Source organism: Tursiops truncatus, chromosome 3 (genome assembly GCF_011762595.2).
Source record: "Tursiops truncatus isolate mTurTru1 chromosome 3, mTurTru1.mat.Y, whole genome shotgun sequence".
NCBI classification, from domain to species: Eukaryota; Metazoa; Chordata; class Mammalia; order Artiodactyla; family Delphinidae; genus Tursiops; species Tursiops truncatus.
This window is the reverse complement of record NC_047036.1, coordinates 123,573,289-123,588,761: the sequence shown is the minus strand read 5'-3', so window position 1 is coordinate 123,588,761 and position 15,473 is coordinate 123,573,289. Positions and strand designations below refer to the sequence as shown.

Sequence of the window (15,473 nt, the reverse complement as noted above, 5' to 3'; positions counted from 1 at the left end):
TAAGCAAGGAACACATAAGGAAGAAATCAAGAGAAGGTTGCTGGCTTTGAATTTTGTGGGGTTTCTAAATTTTGCAGAATGATGAGAGCACTTCCAGGAATCTGTACACTCTCCAAAAGCTCCAAAATAGAGAAGCAGAGTTTCAACCTAGCTCCTCAGCCACAGAAACCTCCTTCCAAGATAAACAAGGTCCTACTGTATAGCACAGGGAACTATCTTCAATATCCTGTGATATTCCAGAATGGAAAAGAATATGAAAAAGAATATATATATATGTATAACTGAGTCACTTTGCTATACAGCAGAAATTAACACAACATTGTAAATCAACTAAACGTCAATAAAACTTTTTTAAAAATTAATAAAATTAAAAAAATAGAAACCTCCTTCCAAGAATTTCACTAACGTGCACTTTGTGGAACTGTAGAGTGGGTACCCCACATCTCCTGAGATCTTGCATAGTAACTGAGAACAGATGCCATCATTTTCATTATATATAGAGGTGACGTGCTAACGTACTCCTTCACAGACTTCCCGTCCTGCTGTAGAGATCTTCAGACATTCCCAGTGATTTCCACCTATTACAGAAGACAAAATGTACTTGAGGGTGTTGGTGTGTGTGTGTGTATTGAAGCTGGGCCATTTTCACATTTAGCTGTAGCCTCATAAAGTTTCTACAGATATTTTATGTTAACCACTAACGTTTGGGATTTTCAAAGTCTCCACCTGCATTTTCTTTTTTTTTTCAACCCAGAGAGAAAAAATTACATCTCATCCACCCTTGAAGAAATTAAAATCTCTGAATGACCTCGATCAAGCTAATGAAGAACAAGAGACAGAGTTTCTAAAACTTCAGGTCATTGAACAGCAGAACATTATTGATGAGCTCACAAGGGTAGGTCTTGATTAATCTATAAACTCTAAGCTGTTTCCAAGGACAAGTAGCCAAGAAATCAACATACACTTAGAAGCAGTTAATAACTTTGGTAACACAAATAATAGCTGCAAAGCACATTAAAATAATTCCCAAATGCATTATAATGTGAGTAGGTGGATCGTGTGATGTATCTTATAATTGCTTTCCAGTATCAAGATTCTGAGGCTCAGAGATTAAATACTTGGCCTACAATAACAGGACCATAGGTCTCTTGTTTCCCAACACCTGATTCAGTGTCTGGCGCATAGTGGTAGTTTAATAAATATTTGTCGAATGAACACCAATATCATAATGGAATAACAGCTGAAATTCCAGTCCAGATCTTCTGACTGTGATTTCAGTACCTGCTGAAGTAGGTAAAGCAGTTACTCCCATCTGCATCTGGCTGAGGCCTGTGTTACCTACAACTTTGGGCTGAGACCTGTATACGCGTTTGGGTTTTCTTGTTTGCCTCTGTCTTTATTATGTGAATGACATCTGTGATCACTCCTGAGGACCAAGCCAAGGCTTACAGATGTCAACTAGTGATGGGGGAGTTTCAAGCAGTAGTCTCCAGAGTAGGGTGAGCAAGATGATTTACTGCCATTGAGGGAAGAAAAGATGATAAATTCTGCTTTATAATTATTTACGGTTCACCTTTTTAAAAGTTTCCATGTTGAGTGTATGTTATAATGCATATGCTACATTTGGAGGGTCATCTAAGTATAAATTTTAAAAGTTTTGGATATATTAAGGTTGCATGATCAAATTACTTTTACTTATAAAGGTGAAAGATCAAAAAAGTTAACACCACTGGCTTAACCAGATTATTTCTTAAACATGTGCTTAAAAGCTCTACGCCCCTCACTTCACTTCCACATCCTTAATAACTCATAAATCTCACAGATTCACTAGTCCAGGAATTTGCTTGGCTTTGAGTATCCTGAGTTTAAGCTAAAAGTTTCTTACAGAATTTTGAGGCATGTCCACCAGACTTTCAAGAAGACATAAGTGTCACTTATTCCATCCACTTTTTAAAAAAATATTCATTTATTTATCTGGCTGCGTTGGGTCTTAGTTGCGGCACACGGGATTGTTGTTGCAGCGTGTGGACTTCTCTCTAGTTGTGGTGCACGGGCTCCAGAGCACGCAGGCTCAGTAGTTGTGGCTCGTGGGCTCTGTAGTTGTGGCACACGGGATTGCCCTGAAGCATGTGGGATCTTAGCTCCCAGACCAGGGATCGAATCCGTGTCCCCTGCATTGGAAGGCGGATTCTTAACCATTGGACCACCAGGGAAGTCCCTCCATCCACTTTTGAGTTTGTACAGTAAGTATATGGAGTATTTAGCAGGTGGACACTAAAGTCCCAGGATATCTCCTTTCACAAAAAGAATGAATTAAGAAATCGATTGTTATTTCTAGATATTCTTTGAATTTCCCAGAACATTCTAACGAGGACCACCCCCCATCCAAAAAAAGAAAACACTAGATGATTCCAACCAAGCAGATACCCTGTCCCATTTTCAGAGGCTACAGGTGAGAACAAGGATCCAAACATAGTCAAAAGATAGCTTTCTATGCTTTTCAAGTGATTAAGTGAAAAGAATGTTTTATTCTTTAAAATAAAATAATATTTTTTTCCACACCTAAATTTAAAATAATTTGGGATCTGAGAAAATTGAAGAATTGTGCTTTGGGAGAACATGAATGACTATTTTGTTCTTGATTTCAAGTATAACACACTTGAAATCCAATTAGCAACACAGTGTACACAGTGTACTTCCTGACTGTGAGGCTCTCAGATCCACATAATCAGGAAAGGTTGTAGAATATCCTTCCTTTGAAAATACTTAAGTATCAAACCCAAAGTTGCCAAAATTTACAAAACATAATCTTATTTTAAATAGAAATATGTAATGCCTCAGGGGAAAAACAACTCTGTCTTTGGGGGAAAAAAAAAACCCAAAACCCTACGGGGAGATATGTACCAACTCAAGATCTGAAAAGTCGTTAATCTATTTTCCAGGACCGGGAAAAGCTCATTCGTAGGAGAAAGCATAGAAGAAGTTCCAAGCCAATTAAGGTAATGAGAAAACTAGGTTATCAGGCTTTTGCCACACACAGAGCCGGAGAAGTGAGGCTTGCCAAGGAATCTTCCTGCAAAGATGTGATAAATCACATGTTCCTGAATTGCAGCAAACCCTGGGGTTTATCTGCCAGAAGAAAACCTCTTCTCTTGACAGTTCTCAGAAGTCCAAAAATGATTGCGTTGTGGATCTTAACCTGAAAGGGTTTGCTTTAATATGAGTTCCTCTTAGGGAAGAAGCCACTAGGTTTGACATAGAAAGGGTTATCTGACAAGCTGGAGAGTCACACTCCAAGAACATGAAAGAGATACTTATTATTTGATGTCTCCCCTGAATAATATTAGCATCTGGTACCCATCCTATAATTGATTAATATATTTTCATTATTCACTTGGGCAATATTATTGATAATGATACTCTCAATCCATGAATATCTGTATAGCCTCTTATAATCCACAAAGTTTTGTTATTTAATTTGTCAATGTGTTTGATTTTTGCTTTTAACAATTGCATCATTTGATTTGGATGTGGAATTAGATGATATGAGTTGATAATCCCTTCCCATAGATGCCTGGACTTTCAGAATTCCTTAATTATATTTTAAATACTGGACAGAGTAAATGACATAAAATCATCATGGTATAAAATGTAACATAAAAGAGGATACAGTGTTTTTATGAAGAGCCCAAATATTAATGAATCTTCCTCTGAAATATCAGAAGTGAAATAACGTAGGACAAACATTTATTGGAATTATTGTGTTCATGCCTAATATGTTTATTTCATCAAAGAAGCATTAAAGGATCTATGTCTTCTCTGTTCATTTGCATGTTTGCCAGTTGACAGTGCTTTAATAATATGTTGACTTTCCCCACTGTAAGTTTTATTGGTAAATATGTACTGTCCCTCCATTAGAGGCCTGTTTTGGACCCATTTATCGGCTACGATGAGGACTCCATGGATTCAGAAACATCATCCATGGCCTCATTTAGAACAGACCGAACGCCAGCTACTCCTGATGATGACTTGGATGAAGTAAGCTTTTTCACTTCTCTCTCCTTTTGTGATATTGTCACCACATCTTTCCTTGAAGGGGGAGAAAAACCATTTCACTTTTTATCTGCTTTATGAACAGCACATAATCTCATAATAGCGACCAATTTTGAGACTGTGCTTGACTTTGTTACCTCTTAGAAATAGCTTCACCTATGTTATGTAGCCCTTGTAGAAACTTCTCTGAAGTTCAGCTCTGTAACTTGAAGACTTCTTTCAAAATAAAATTATTCTTCCAGATTCTTCATCCAGAGGAGGTGTGAACCAAAGAAGAAGCTTAGAGGAACAGCTTTTAAATAAGTCTAAGACAGTGTTTAGCCAAGTTTCTTTGTTGGCCACCTTCGTCTGAACTATCTAGGGGGTTCAATTACCATGAAAGTTCCTGGACCACACAACTCCTGACTCAGGATCTTGAGGGTGGAACCCCCAAATCTGCATTTTTCACAGAACGCCTTGATGATTGTATTATGCTCTGAAGTTTGGGACCTAACGCTGTAAAACTATGTTTTTATCATTTATCTGGGGAAGAAGTTGTTAGATATGAATGTATTGAAAGGAACTGAAACTAAAACTCTGATTACCATCTCCTCAAATTTGGATCCAAAATCTGGGTGTACATTTTTCTCATTTGGATCCAAAATTGTCTGTAATCCGAGCCCAAATGGGTAATAATCAGAAAGGTATAAATAAGCAAATGCTTCTCTTATTAATGAATACTTAAATATTTCTGAAATGCGCATCTGGAAATTGTCATAGTATTTGTGCCCATACACATACTTTAAAATTAAGAATAAAATCACATAGAATCCAATATCATACAAACCTTTATTTCTCTTTAAAAAATGGACAAATGCTAATATTTCACATTGAACACAGGACCTGAACATAATTATTTTTTGACTTTTTTTTTAACCTCAAGAGTCTAGCAGCTGAAGAATCTGAGCTACGATTCCGACAATTAACAAAAGAGTACCAGGCTCTCCAAAGAGCCTATGCCCTCTTGCAGGAGCAGACTGGAGGCATCATTGATGCTGAAAGAGAAGCCAAGGTTAGTGTACATCTGGGAGAGTGCCCTGAATAGGCTTGCGACAGTCATAGCATAAAAGTATTGCAGACATAAAAGTACCAATAGGGTAGCTTTCTCTGTACCCTTCTCTCCACTGCAGTTTTGAACTGCTTTATCTTTTATGTCAACAAACCTTGGATCTAGAGACATTAGAACCAGCTTAGAGTGATGCTTTTGTTCCTTTAAAGATAGTTGAGTACATAGTTCTTATTTTTGCTATTTGAAAACTTATATTTTCAAAGCTAAACAATGTTGAATTTTGGTAATCCATGTTTTTTAGTTTCTTGCTTAATAAAAAAGAAAACTTTTATCTTTCAAAAGCAATGGGTAGCCAGTTCTTTTTCTTAGTTAATAAGTGCACAGCATTACATTGACAGCTTACTGAGAATTGTCACTAACAATATCTCACTTAACCCTTGTGCCAGCCCCCTAAGGTGGGTATTTTATAAAAGAGGAATTTGAGGCTCAGAGAGGTTAATTGAATTGCCCCAGATCACACAGCTAATAAGTGCAAAACTGGGATTCCAAGTCATATCATACTGGGTCAGTTGTTTTTTCCATTATGTTGCAACTGCCTCTCATAAGTCTGTTTTTTTAAAAAGCCACATACAGTACTAATACTTGACATTTATTGAGTCGTTGCTGTGTTTTAGGCATTGTACTGAGTACTTTATATGCATTATCTCATGTAATCCTAAAACAACTCTATGAGTTAGATGCTATTATTAACTCCTTTTTACAGGAGAGGAAATAGTAGCCTAGTAGAAGTTAAATGTAGCTTAGTTAGGTTAAAACCAGGGTATGTAGCTTAGATGAAAGCTAGGATATGAACCTCGTCCTTCTGAGTTCAGTCATAACCACTATGCCATAACTTCCTTATAGGTTAGTTTACTTGGGGCAAGAAAGAGTGTGACCATCCAGTGATTTTATCCTACTTCCTAATTAGAAGGTCTACAATGTACTGAGGAGTGTTGTAGGAACTACTGTTAGTTGGTTAGTGGGAAAGGATAGATATTATAGCTGTATTTTTAAATGGTAGCATACATACATACATGCACATACACATACATAGAGAGCAAACATTAAAGAAAACCCACTGTGATTTGGAATAGACACATAAACAATCATTAGGAAGGGATGTGTGTGTGTGTGCTTTCATGTCTGTGCCCTAATACTATAAGAGTTGTGGATTCCTTTATCAGTATTTACTACCCATTCTTAGCAGCGTAGGATTGGTCAATTGAAATAATAGCATATGCCTTGTTTTTTGGAGAGGTGACGACATAGAACCCAGTTCTCTTTCTCTAGTCTCACTCTCCCATCAAAATACAGGTTTAGCATTGTTTATGGCCATTAAAGTAAGACAGCTTAACTATTCTGAGCAAAATAGTCTAAAACAAATCAAGATGTTGGGAAAAGAGTAGTAGAGTAAATTCAAAGAAAGTAGAAGTGCAAAAATAGTATAGATGAAAAAGTATCAGTGGAAACAGAAGACCTAATCACTTCAAGACAAGGAAAAAAAATAGGTTATACTCAACACCCATTCAAAGTTAAAATAATTCTTTTTTTTTTTTTTTTTTCCGGCTGCGTTGGGTCTTCGTTGTGGTTCACGGGCTTCTCATTGTGGTGGCTTCTAGTTGCAGAGCACGGGCTCTAGGCACACGGGCTTCAGTAGTTGTGACACACAGGCTTAGTTGCTCCGAGGCATGTGGGATCTTCCCGGACCAGGGATTGAACTCGTGTCACCTGCATTGGCAGGTGGATTCTTAACCACTGCGCCAACAAAGTTAAATTAATTCTTAGCAAACGAAGCTTGGAATTTTTTAACCTGATAAAGAAGCTAACACTAAATATAACACTTAACAGTCCAAAGAAATATTCTCCTCACAGCGAATAATAAGAAAAGAATACTTATCATCACTGATTTTGTTCAACTTTGTTGAACCTATCCAGATCATAAGACAAGGAAAAAAAATATGTGTGACCAGAAAACAAAAAAAGCTATTTTTCACAAAAAGTAGGATCATATTAAGAGAGAATACAAGTGAATCTAAAAAATTACTAGACTAAATGAAGTAAGGTTGTTCCGTACAAATCAGTGTCCCAAACTGCTGATGTGCGCACATGTGCGTGCACACACACACAAAACACATGATAGATACATATGTACATACCTACATACATAGATTTGGATTTAGATTTAAATATAGGGCACAAAGTTGGCTTCAAAAGAACAGAAGGATTTTGGGGAGGCAAAATGGGAGAATGCTTTCCAGAAGGGGAAGTCGTTCAAATAAAGAGAGAAGCAGAGAGGTACAAGGCATATTTAGGAAACAAGGAGATCACCAGCAGGTAAGGGATGGACCCTGCATTGATAGTGGTGGGAAAAGATTGGAAATATAAGAGAAGTGCTCGAATCCTAAGCTAAACAGTTTGAATTTTAACCAGATGGTAAAGGTAGCCACTGAAAATTGTACACAGAGAATTTAGGTTGTAAAAATAGATAGAAAATATTCTTTGGTGATAGAAAATTCTTTTTTTTTTTTCCTCAATTGTTGAGTTCTAATCAAGGAACACGAGGGGAAGAAAAATGTTGAGTTGCCATTTTACGTACTGAGTTCTGGAATTCTGATTTCACTAGGCTCAAGAGCAACTCCAGGCAGAGGTGCTAAGGTATAAAGCCAAAATTGAAGATCTGGAAGCGACTCTGGCTCAGAAAGGGCAGGTAGGCATTTGGTTGCTCCCACTTCTGCAGATGCAGACAATTCAAACTGACCTTCCTCTAGATCACCCTGTGCATGGGCCCATCCAGGACACGGCTTGGTTCTCCACAGTGACCTTTCTCAAACTGTGTCAGAATGTTCAACTCTCTGTTTCTGTCCCTGGTGTTTGGTTGGCCAGAGTGTGAACCCAGCTACAACAGTGAATGAGGCTGGGCAAGAGAGAGAATGCCAGAGGAAGAGGAGCCCTGTACACGTAGCCTAGAATGGTCATGAGCTGCTAAGACCAAGACCCACCCCTCAAGCTGCATTCTTTGCCTCTATGCTACATTTATGGTTCTGCATTTTAATGTTTTCCATCCATATGTATCTAGCCTGTGTGCATTCTGACCCTTTTCACTTTTTGCCTGTGTGGTCACTTCTGAGTCCCCAGAAGGCTGGTCCTGGATTATTCAGACTTAAAAAGATAGGGATAGTGAGTGACAATAAAAAGGGGGTTCAATTTTCCCGGCAACTTTGGCCCCAGTGTCTTGGAATAAGGAGCAGGCCGGGGTGGATGTCATTTACCAGTCGTTGGCAGGCAAACAATCCGGGTGGAGAGAAGACGGCTCTGGCAAAGTGGTTTGACGACACATGCTCTTTCATGCCACTCTGAAATGCTGACTGCGCGATATTCTTTGTCAAACAGGATTCACACTGGGTAGAAGATAAACAACTTTTCATTAAGAGAAACCAGGAGCTTTTAGAAAAGGTATGTGGGGCGCAACACCCTAGTGGGGCAGAGGAGAGAATGATGAGAGATCCAGGAGCAGCAGGGGGTCCTCTCAGGAGTGGCACAGGGGCTAGGGGACGGGGAGGCTTTTCTGGCGCTGTGCTCCCCTCTGCTGAGTGCCCAACTGCATCTCTGTCACTGCCATCACCATCAGTTGAGTGGCACGTGGTGTGCATGGCTCTGCGCTGGGCGTTGTGCCGACTTGAAAGGATGTGATCCCTGAAACCTATTGATTTGTTACCCATATATATATACTGTATATGTACTGTACGTATATATATATTTACACACCCACACATGCACACATCCTATGTGGTTGTCCATCTACAAGAGCACCCTTTGAATAGGACCTGTTATTTTGTGCAAGGACATGCTGCAACCTAGCATAGAGTGTGTTCTTACTGTTAATTTTTTGCTAATGTTCGCTGCTTGTTTGTTTATTTTTTATGAAAGAACATTTCAAAAGATACATCCAGATCACAAAAGAGCATTTCCAGGAGGTTGGAACAAATCAAGATGCAAAGGCTTGGTTTCGGCCCAATAGATAAAATTAGTTTGGGTTAGCTGAACATAGACTTTTGATTAGGGGCAGTGAAATACAACAGAGATCATTTTAAGTTCAAACGTGGCTTTTCCTTTGGTATTTCCCTTTGATGATGTGAAACGATTACAAAATAATCTCATATTATTCTTGACAGAAAGAGAATTTGAAAGCCCATTTGAAAAAGGGAAATAATTCTGTAGGGTGATGTAGAGTTATATAGAAATTATTTTAGGATTGTTTCTGCCAATATTCACTAGCCTTGACAAGTAATAAAAGTTAACTGCAACACCCTGGTAAGCATGAAAAGGTAAAGAAGACGCTTGTCCTCCCCTCCCTCTCGTCCTGTCTCACTTTCTACATGATGAGAGACAGAGCTGATGTATGGAAGGGGGGTGGGTGTTCCGGGATTGAGGACTGGTACTCTCAGAAAGGTTGCGGGTCCCTATAAAGAAACTTTATGGACATTAGCCCTGGTCTATGAATTGTAGCCACCTGTGAACCACTAATATTATGGCTAGTGCTAACCACCAGAGCCAGGCATCTCCCCAAATATCCCATCTCTGATGTCAATCCAAGATTCTAGGAAATAGTCAACTTCTAAAAACTTTCAAAAGTTTACTAGACCACAAAAATCTAGTGGAAAAAACTTGAGTTGGCTACATAAATTAATGTTACATAGTATCTCACTTTCCCGCATCTTTATTTTCTATAATTTTTCTATATCAGGAGACTATGAGAAAAAGAAGATTTTAGTAGTCTCCGAGATACCCAGTAATAAGTGTTACTACACTTATTTATCATCTAAAAAATAACTCCCATTATGTCTTCTTTCTGATTTTCTTTGGTCTTGATTTCTTTGGGCTTAAAAGGGGAATTTTTTGAGCTCAGGCTTCTAAGAGTAAAAGAAAACCAAAGTGACAATAAAGCTAAACATTCTACTTCAAGTGTTTATCCTTGAGAAAGTAAGATTCACCCTACATTAAAAAGCCCCTGATTTTTTATTTCTAAATTCAAGATTTTAAACAGTTACTGTACAGAAGGCCCACCCACACAGCTAATATCGAAGGCAGCCCCAAACCTATTGCAAATCATGAAAATGTTCTGATCCCTTGTGGACGTGGGCACTGTGTACAGGGCAAGGCAGGTTTGTACACAACTAACTTAATTCCATGCTTCATCAGGTTACACTAGATGTCCTACAGGAAAGCCCTATGGGAAAACAGAAGGGAGAGTTGTCACTTTGGATTAAGGAGCCAGGGGGAAGGCTCTTATGGTAGGAGACATCAAGGAAGTATAGGATTTCCTCATGTAGAAAAGGGAGTTGGGGAGCCCTTTTCAGGCAGAGGTGAGCACAGACAGAGCTCCTGGAGTAACCAGAACATAGGGTAGATCTGGGTTTCTAGATTCAAGTGTATGTGATCACATGTGAGAGTGTGTGTGTGTGTGTGTGTGTGTGTGTGTGTAGACATGACAGTGATAACACGTAAATCTGGTGAGCAGATTATTAAGGTTTTTGAATTCCATTGAAGACTTCAGCTTTATTTTGCATGTAACTGGAATTCAACAAATTTTTGTGTAGGATCAGAGCTGTTTTAAAAAAATATTTCTTCAACAACTTGTAACTCCAGAAATAAGAGGTGTCAGTCTCCATTATTTGCACCATTAAATCTAGTTCTTGGACACTGTCCCAGACAGCAAGGGACAGATTCAGTATTCATAGGGTCCCTAGACTTTATCTCAATGAATGGAGGCATCCTCCAGTATTTTCTTCTATGACCCGAAAAACTCAACCAAAGGATAACTAGAGGGAAAACCAAAGATTTAGTTTATTCACATCTACTTGGGACTTTTTTTCATGGTCTAGACGATTTATTCACCCTGTAAATGAATGCTGTCCATGCTTGCTTTGCAAAGTTGTAGATGCTTTTCGCAATGTCCACCTAACTTGAGGATTTACTTTATCAGATAGAAAAACAAGAGGCAGAAAATCACCGGCTCCAACAGGAACTGCAGGATGCCAGAGACCAGAATGAGCTGCTGGAGTTTCGAAATCTAGAGCTAGAAGTAAGGAAATGATGATAATGATAATAAAAATATTAACATGCACTGAACCCATTCTTTGTGTGAGGTACTAGCTTAAGCATTTCAGATACATACTCTCATTGGACCTCACAACCACAACCAAGATTTGACTGAGGTTAAATAACTTGCCCAAGTCCTGTGACTAGTACGTGGTGAAGCACTGATGCAACTCAGAATTGTCTGTTCAGATACTGTACTTTACAACACTGTTGCCTTTATGAACAAGGCTAATGAATAATTTTAAAATAATTTGAATAATATATTTCAAACTTTATCTATATTTCATTGCTTTTAAATAATCATTTCCATCCTTCATTGAATTCTGACTCAAGAAAATATTACTTCAAGAATTATATTTTAAAATGTACTATATACACAAATATTTTATTGGTAAACCCTTGAATCTGTAAGTAAACTTTTTATTCTGTAATGCATTATGCAAAAGGCTAAGAAGCAAGGTAATTTGTTTTAGGAAATACTTTGTTTAACTTGACCAAGTTTCAGAGTCTTTGTTTTTAAGTAAAACGTATCAATCAAATCAGATTTTGATTGTATCATGCAGAATCCGGCATAGGGTCTGGTTGAATGTGCATGATATGTAAAGGATAAGAAAATTTCCCATTTGATTTCTTTGTTATTTCGCCAACAATTTCTTCTTGAGGTTATTTTACATTAGGTTTGGATAAAGTTAGTAGTTGGTATGCTTCAGTGAAGAAGAGTTAGGTCATCTTTGGTAGCCCACAAATCTTACTAATAAAGCTTGAGTGGATTGAATATGCAGAAGACCATGAGCTGCCATAAAACTTCATGGTCAGAAGAACATTCTTTGTGATACGTGAAAGCTCTAAATATTCATGTAGTTTAAAATGGAACTCCACTTCCCACATTTCCTTGATCCAAAAATTTGCAAAACTGGCCGCGGAGTGGCTGGGCCCATGAGCCATGGCCGCTGGGCCTGCGCGTCCGGAGCCTGTGCTCCGCGGTGGGAGAGGACACATCAGTGAGAGGCCCGCATATCGCAAAAAAAAAAAAAAAAATTTGCAAAACTGGATGACACCATGTTAAATTCTTCTCCCACATCTCTTAGTTGACTTATCAGTTCTTTTCCATTAAATTCAAGCATGAAGATCTTGAGTTCGATTTTTTTTTTTTTTTTTTTTGCCAAATGGCATATTGATAAGCTGCTGAAATAGCATAGAGGCCACAGACAACTGGTTTAGTGATTAATCAGTTGTTGCTTTTTTTTTTTAATTCCCACATATTCTTCACTGTATTTCAAGGAAAGAGAGAGACGATCCCCTCCATTTAATCTGCAAATTCACCCATTCTCAGATGGTGTGAGTGCTCTACAGATCTACTGTATGAAAGAAGGTGTCAAGGTAGGCAGATGTTTCCCTGTGTATGCTGTAGACAGTAGAAAAACTGGGAATTGGAAAAGGGGAGGTTGTTTGTGACTGTTTTGTCTTTCGGTCACTGGTTGTCATTTTGATACAAACTATGTAGGAACTGAAAATAGTCACATCTATGGGAAAATCGACAGAACATACACAAAATAAATGTGTGACAGATGTATGAATGGTAACAGCAAAAAAAAAACAAAAACAAAAAACTAGGAAGCCATGATTATTTAGAACAGTAACGTAAAGAGTGATACAGAATCAAAATATTAAGATAATTACCCTTGATTATCTGGAAGAAATATTAAATAAATTCAATATTTTAAGAAACATATCTCAAGGATGCCAGATAAAAAGGTATTTGTTGAGTCCCTTTGTTGTGCTGTTCTAATTGCTATGGAATTCATCATCTTGGAATTTCAGTATTAGAAGAAACCTTGAAATCATCTTGCCCACCATCTCTCTTGATATGGGTGTTTTAGGGAGGATTTCACTTTTGGAAGGCCTTGGGGATTATAACATGTTGCTCACTTAGACAAAATATAATTTCATCTTTAGTGATATTGGAATACATTTTAAATATTAAGGTCGAGTGGAGGTGGCTCCATCTCCTGGAAAATATATTGTCCCTCAATGTAACAGAATCACATAGTGACTGACTATTCCAGAGGTAAGGCTAGGAAGCCTCCCGCTCTTTCTGGTCTCTCCTTACCTTCTGCATGGCCCTTCCTGTTCCCACTCTGAGCTGCCAAATATACCTGCTTTAGTTGCCTTCTCTCTACCTCTGAGATTGAGCTAGACTTCTGTATTTCTGGCAGTAAGGATCTGCTAAACTGTTATCTGAACCTGAGTAAAAGGAGAACGTGGTACTAATGGGGGGGAAATTAGGTCGAAAATTGTGCTTCTTTGACTTCTGTCTTAAACCACTCTCATGTTGTTTAAACTTCTGGCCTTCCTGGGCTGCGTGAAAATTTGTAAACCAAAGCAATTTTTTGATTCAACTCTAATTCAATGAGAAGCACTTTACTTTGTCTTTTCCTTAGATGTTTTATTTTTAGATAAATCACAAACAACCTAATCAGTGCATGTAGTTTATATACAAGGGAACTCTTTTAAATGGAGTTCAGCTGCTTCAAATTGACTCAGGGACTATAATAAAAATCAGCTGTTTTCCATAGGATGGAATTAATGCTAAACACCTAAAAAATAAAACTGCTCTGTAGTTTTCTATGTGGCCGTCAAAATCTCAACCAGGTCAGAATTCCATTAATTAGAATGAAATTGGTTGGTTATTTAAATTTCTTTCTTGTTACTTTTCTTAATACTTGAAATCTACCACAGTTGAAACAATTTTCAACAATTATAAGAAAAAGAGTTACTGAGCAAATCCTGAGTCCTTAGTACATCCTAGATGCTTTCATGTACAATCTCTTTATCCTCAAATCAGCCTATGAAGAAAGTATTTATTTTGCAGTTGGCGAAATTGAAAATGCACTGTTAAGTAGTTTTCCCAGGTTCACACGGCTTATATGAAGCAAAGTGGAACTGTAAAACCAGCTGTGCCTGATTGAAAACGAACCAAGGAAGAGCAGGTCTCAAAATGTCCTCTCTAACTCAAGGTTCAGGCAGGCACTGATAGAATGGTAAGCCATGACTTGAAAGAATCTCCTTGATTTTGCAGGATGTGAACATCCCTGATCTCATAAAGCAGCTTGATATCTTGGGTGATAACGGGGTAAGTAATGAATTGATTAAGTACAGTAAAGATACGCATTTGCCTGAAGAGAAGCAAGAAATACTTGCCAATGCATTACGTGTAAAACAGTAGCAAGTGAAGGGAACTATACTCAGTATTTTGTAATAACCTATAAGGGAAAAGAATCTGAAAATGTAGCTATACACATATATATACATGTATATATGTAGTTATACATATATATGTGTATAACTAAAGCACTGTGCTGTACACCTGAAACTAACACAACATTGTAAATCAACTATACTTCAATTAAATAAATAAATAGAAAAAAACAAAAAAATAATAGCAAGTGAGACAGCAGGTTCACTTAAGCATGCGGCTTCTGGAAAAGAATCAGCAATCTATCAAACCACTCAGCTAAGGGATTGTAAGGATCTCTGGAAGGTAGTGGCAGAAGTGGGAACTGGTAAGGTGCTTTTCATGCGCAGGTTTCAGGTTTGAATGCCAATGGAGTGTGCGCTGATTAAAGCTAATTACCTTCTGACTGTTGCTGGGAGGCATGGGGGTGAAATTAATCAGTCATGCAGTTGCAAATGCTGCTAAACAGTAGGGTTGGTGGCAGCCCCATAAAAATGCGCTAGGAAACTATAATCCCTTTTCTTTCTAAAAACACCTTCCAGACAGGGTCAAGGCATATTAATTCAGTGGGAGGACCATTCATTGAGATACTAGATGAATGATGTATGTAGGTTGAAATAGTCACACTATTTTTTTTCCCTTGAAAAATTACCAAAGGAGAGAACAAAATCGATTAAATCACATCAAACTGCTGTGAAGAGATTACTCTTTATTTCATTTCTTTAATATCTTTATCGGAGTACAATTGCTTTACAATGGTGTGTTAGTTTCTGCTGTATAACAAAGTGAATCAGCTATGCATATACATATATCCCCATATCTCCTCCCTCTTGCATCTCCCTCCCACCCTCCCTATCCCACCCCTCTAGGTGGTCACAAAGCACTGAGCTGATCTCCCTGTGCTGTGTGACTGCTTCCCACTATCTTTATTTCATTTTGGTTTCTGCTTTTCTTATGACTATTCATGCAGTATGCTTACAGTGAAACAAAATCAAGTCA

At 38.0% G+C, this 15,473-nt stretch overlaps 1 protein-coding gene across 1 annotated transcript in view; it reads left to right on the top strand.

The window, feature by feature from the left end:
- Positions 1-15,473, top strand: part of JAKMIP2 (janus kinase and microtubule interacting protein 2) — a 172,559-nt gene that overhangs the window by 123,160 nt on the left and 33,926 nt on the right. The window contains exons 7-15 of the mRNA XM_019924657.3: positions 755-895; positions 2,943-2,999; positions 3,919-4,038; positions 4,976-5,104; positions 7,764-7,847; positions 8,531-8,593; positions 11,124-11,222; positions 12,521-12,619; positions 14,319-14,372. Coding sequence (XP_019780216.1) covers positions 755-895; positions 2,943-2,999; positions 3,919-4,038; positions 4,976-5,104; positions 7,764-7,847; positions 8,531-8,593; positions 11,124-11,222; positions 12,521-12,619; positions 14,319-14,372 — 846 coding nt within the window. The remainder of the gene's footprint in view (positions 1-754; positions 896-2,942; positions 3,000-3,918; positions 4,039-4,975; positions 5,105-7,763; positions 7,848-8,530; positions 8,594-11,123; positions 11,223-12,520; positions 12,620-14,318; positions 14,373-15,473) is intronic.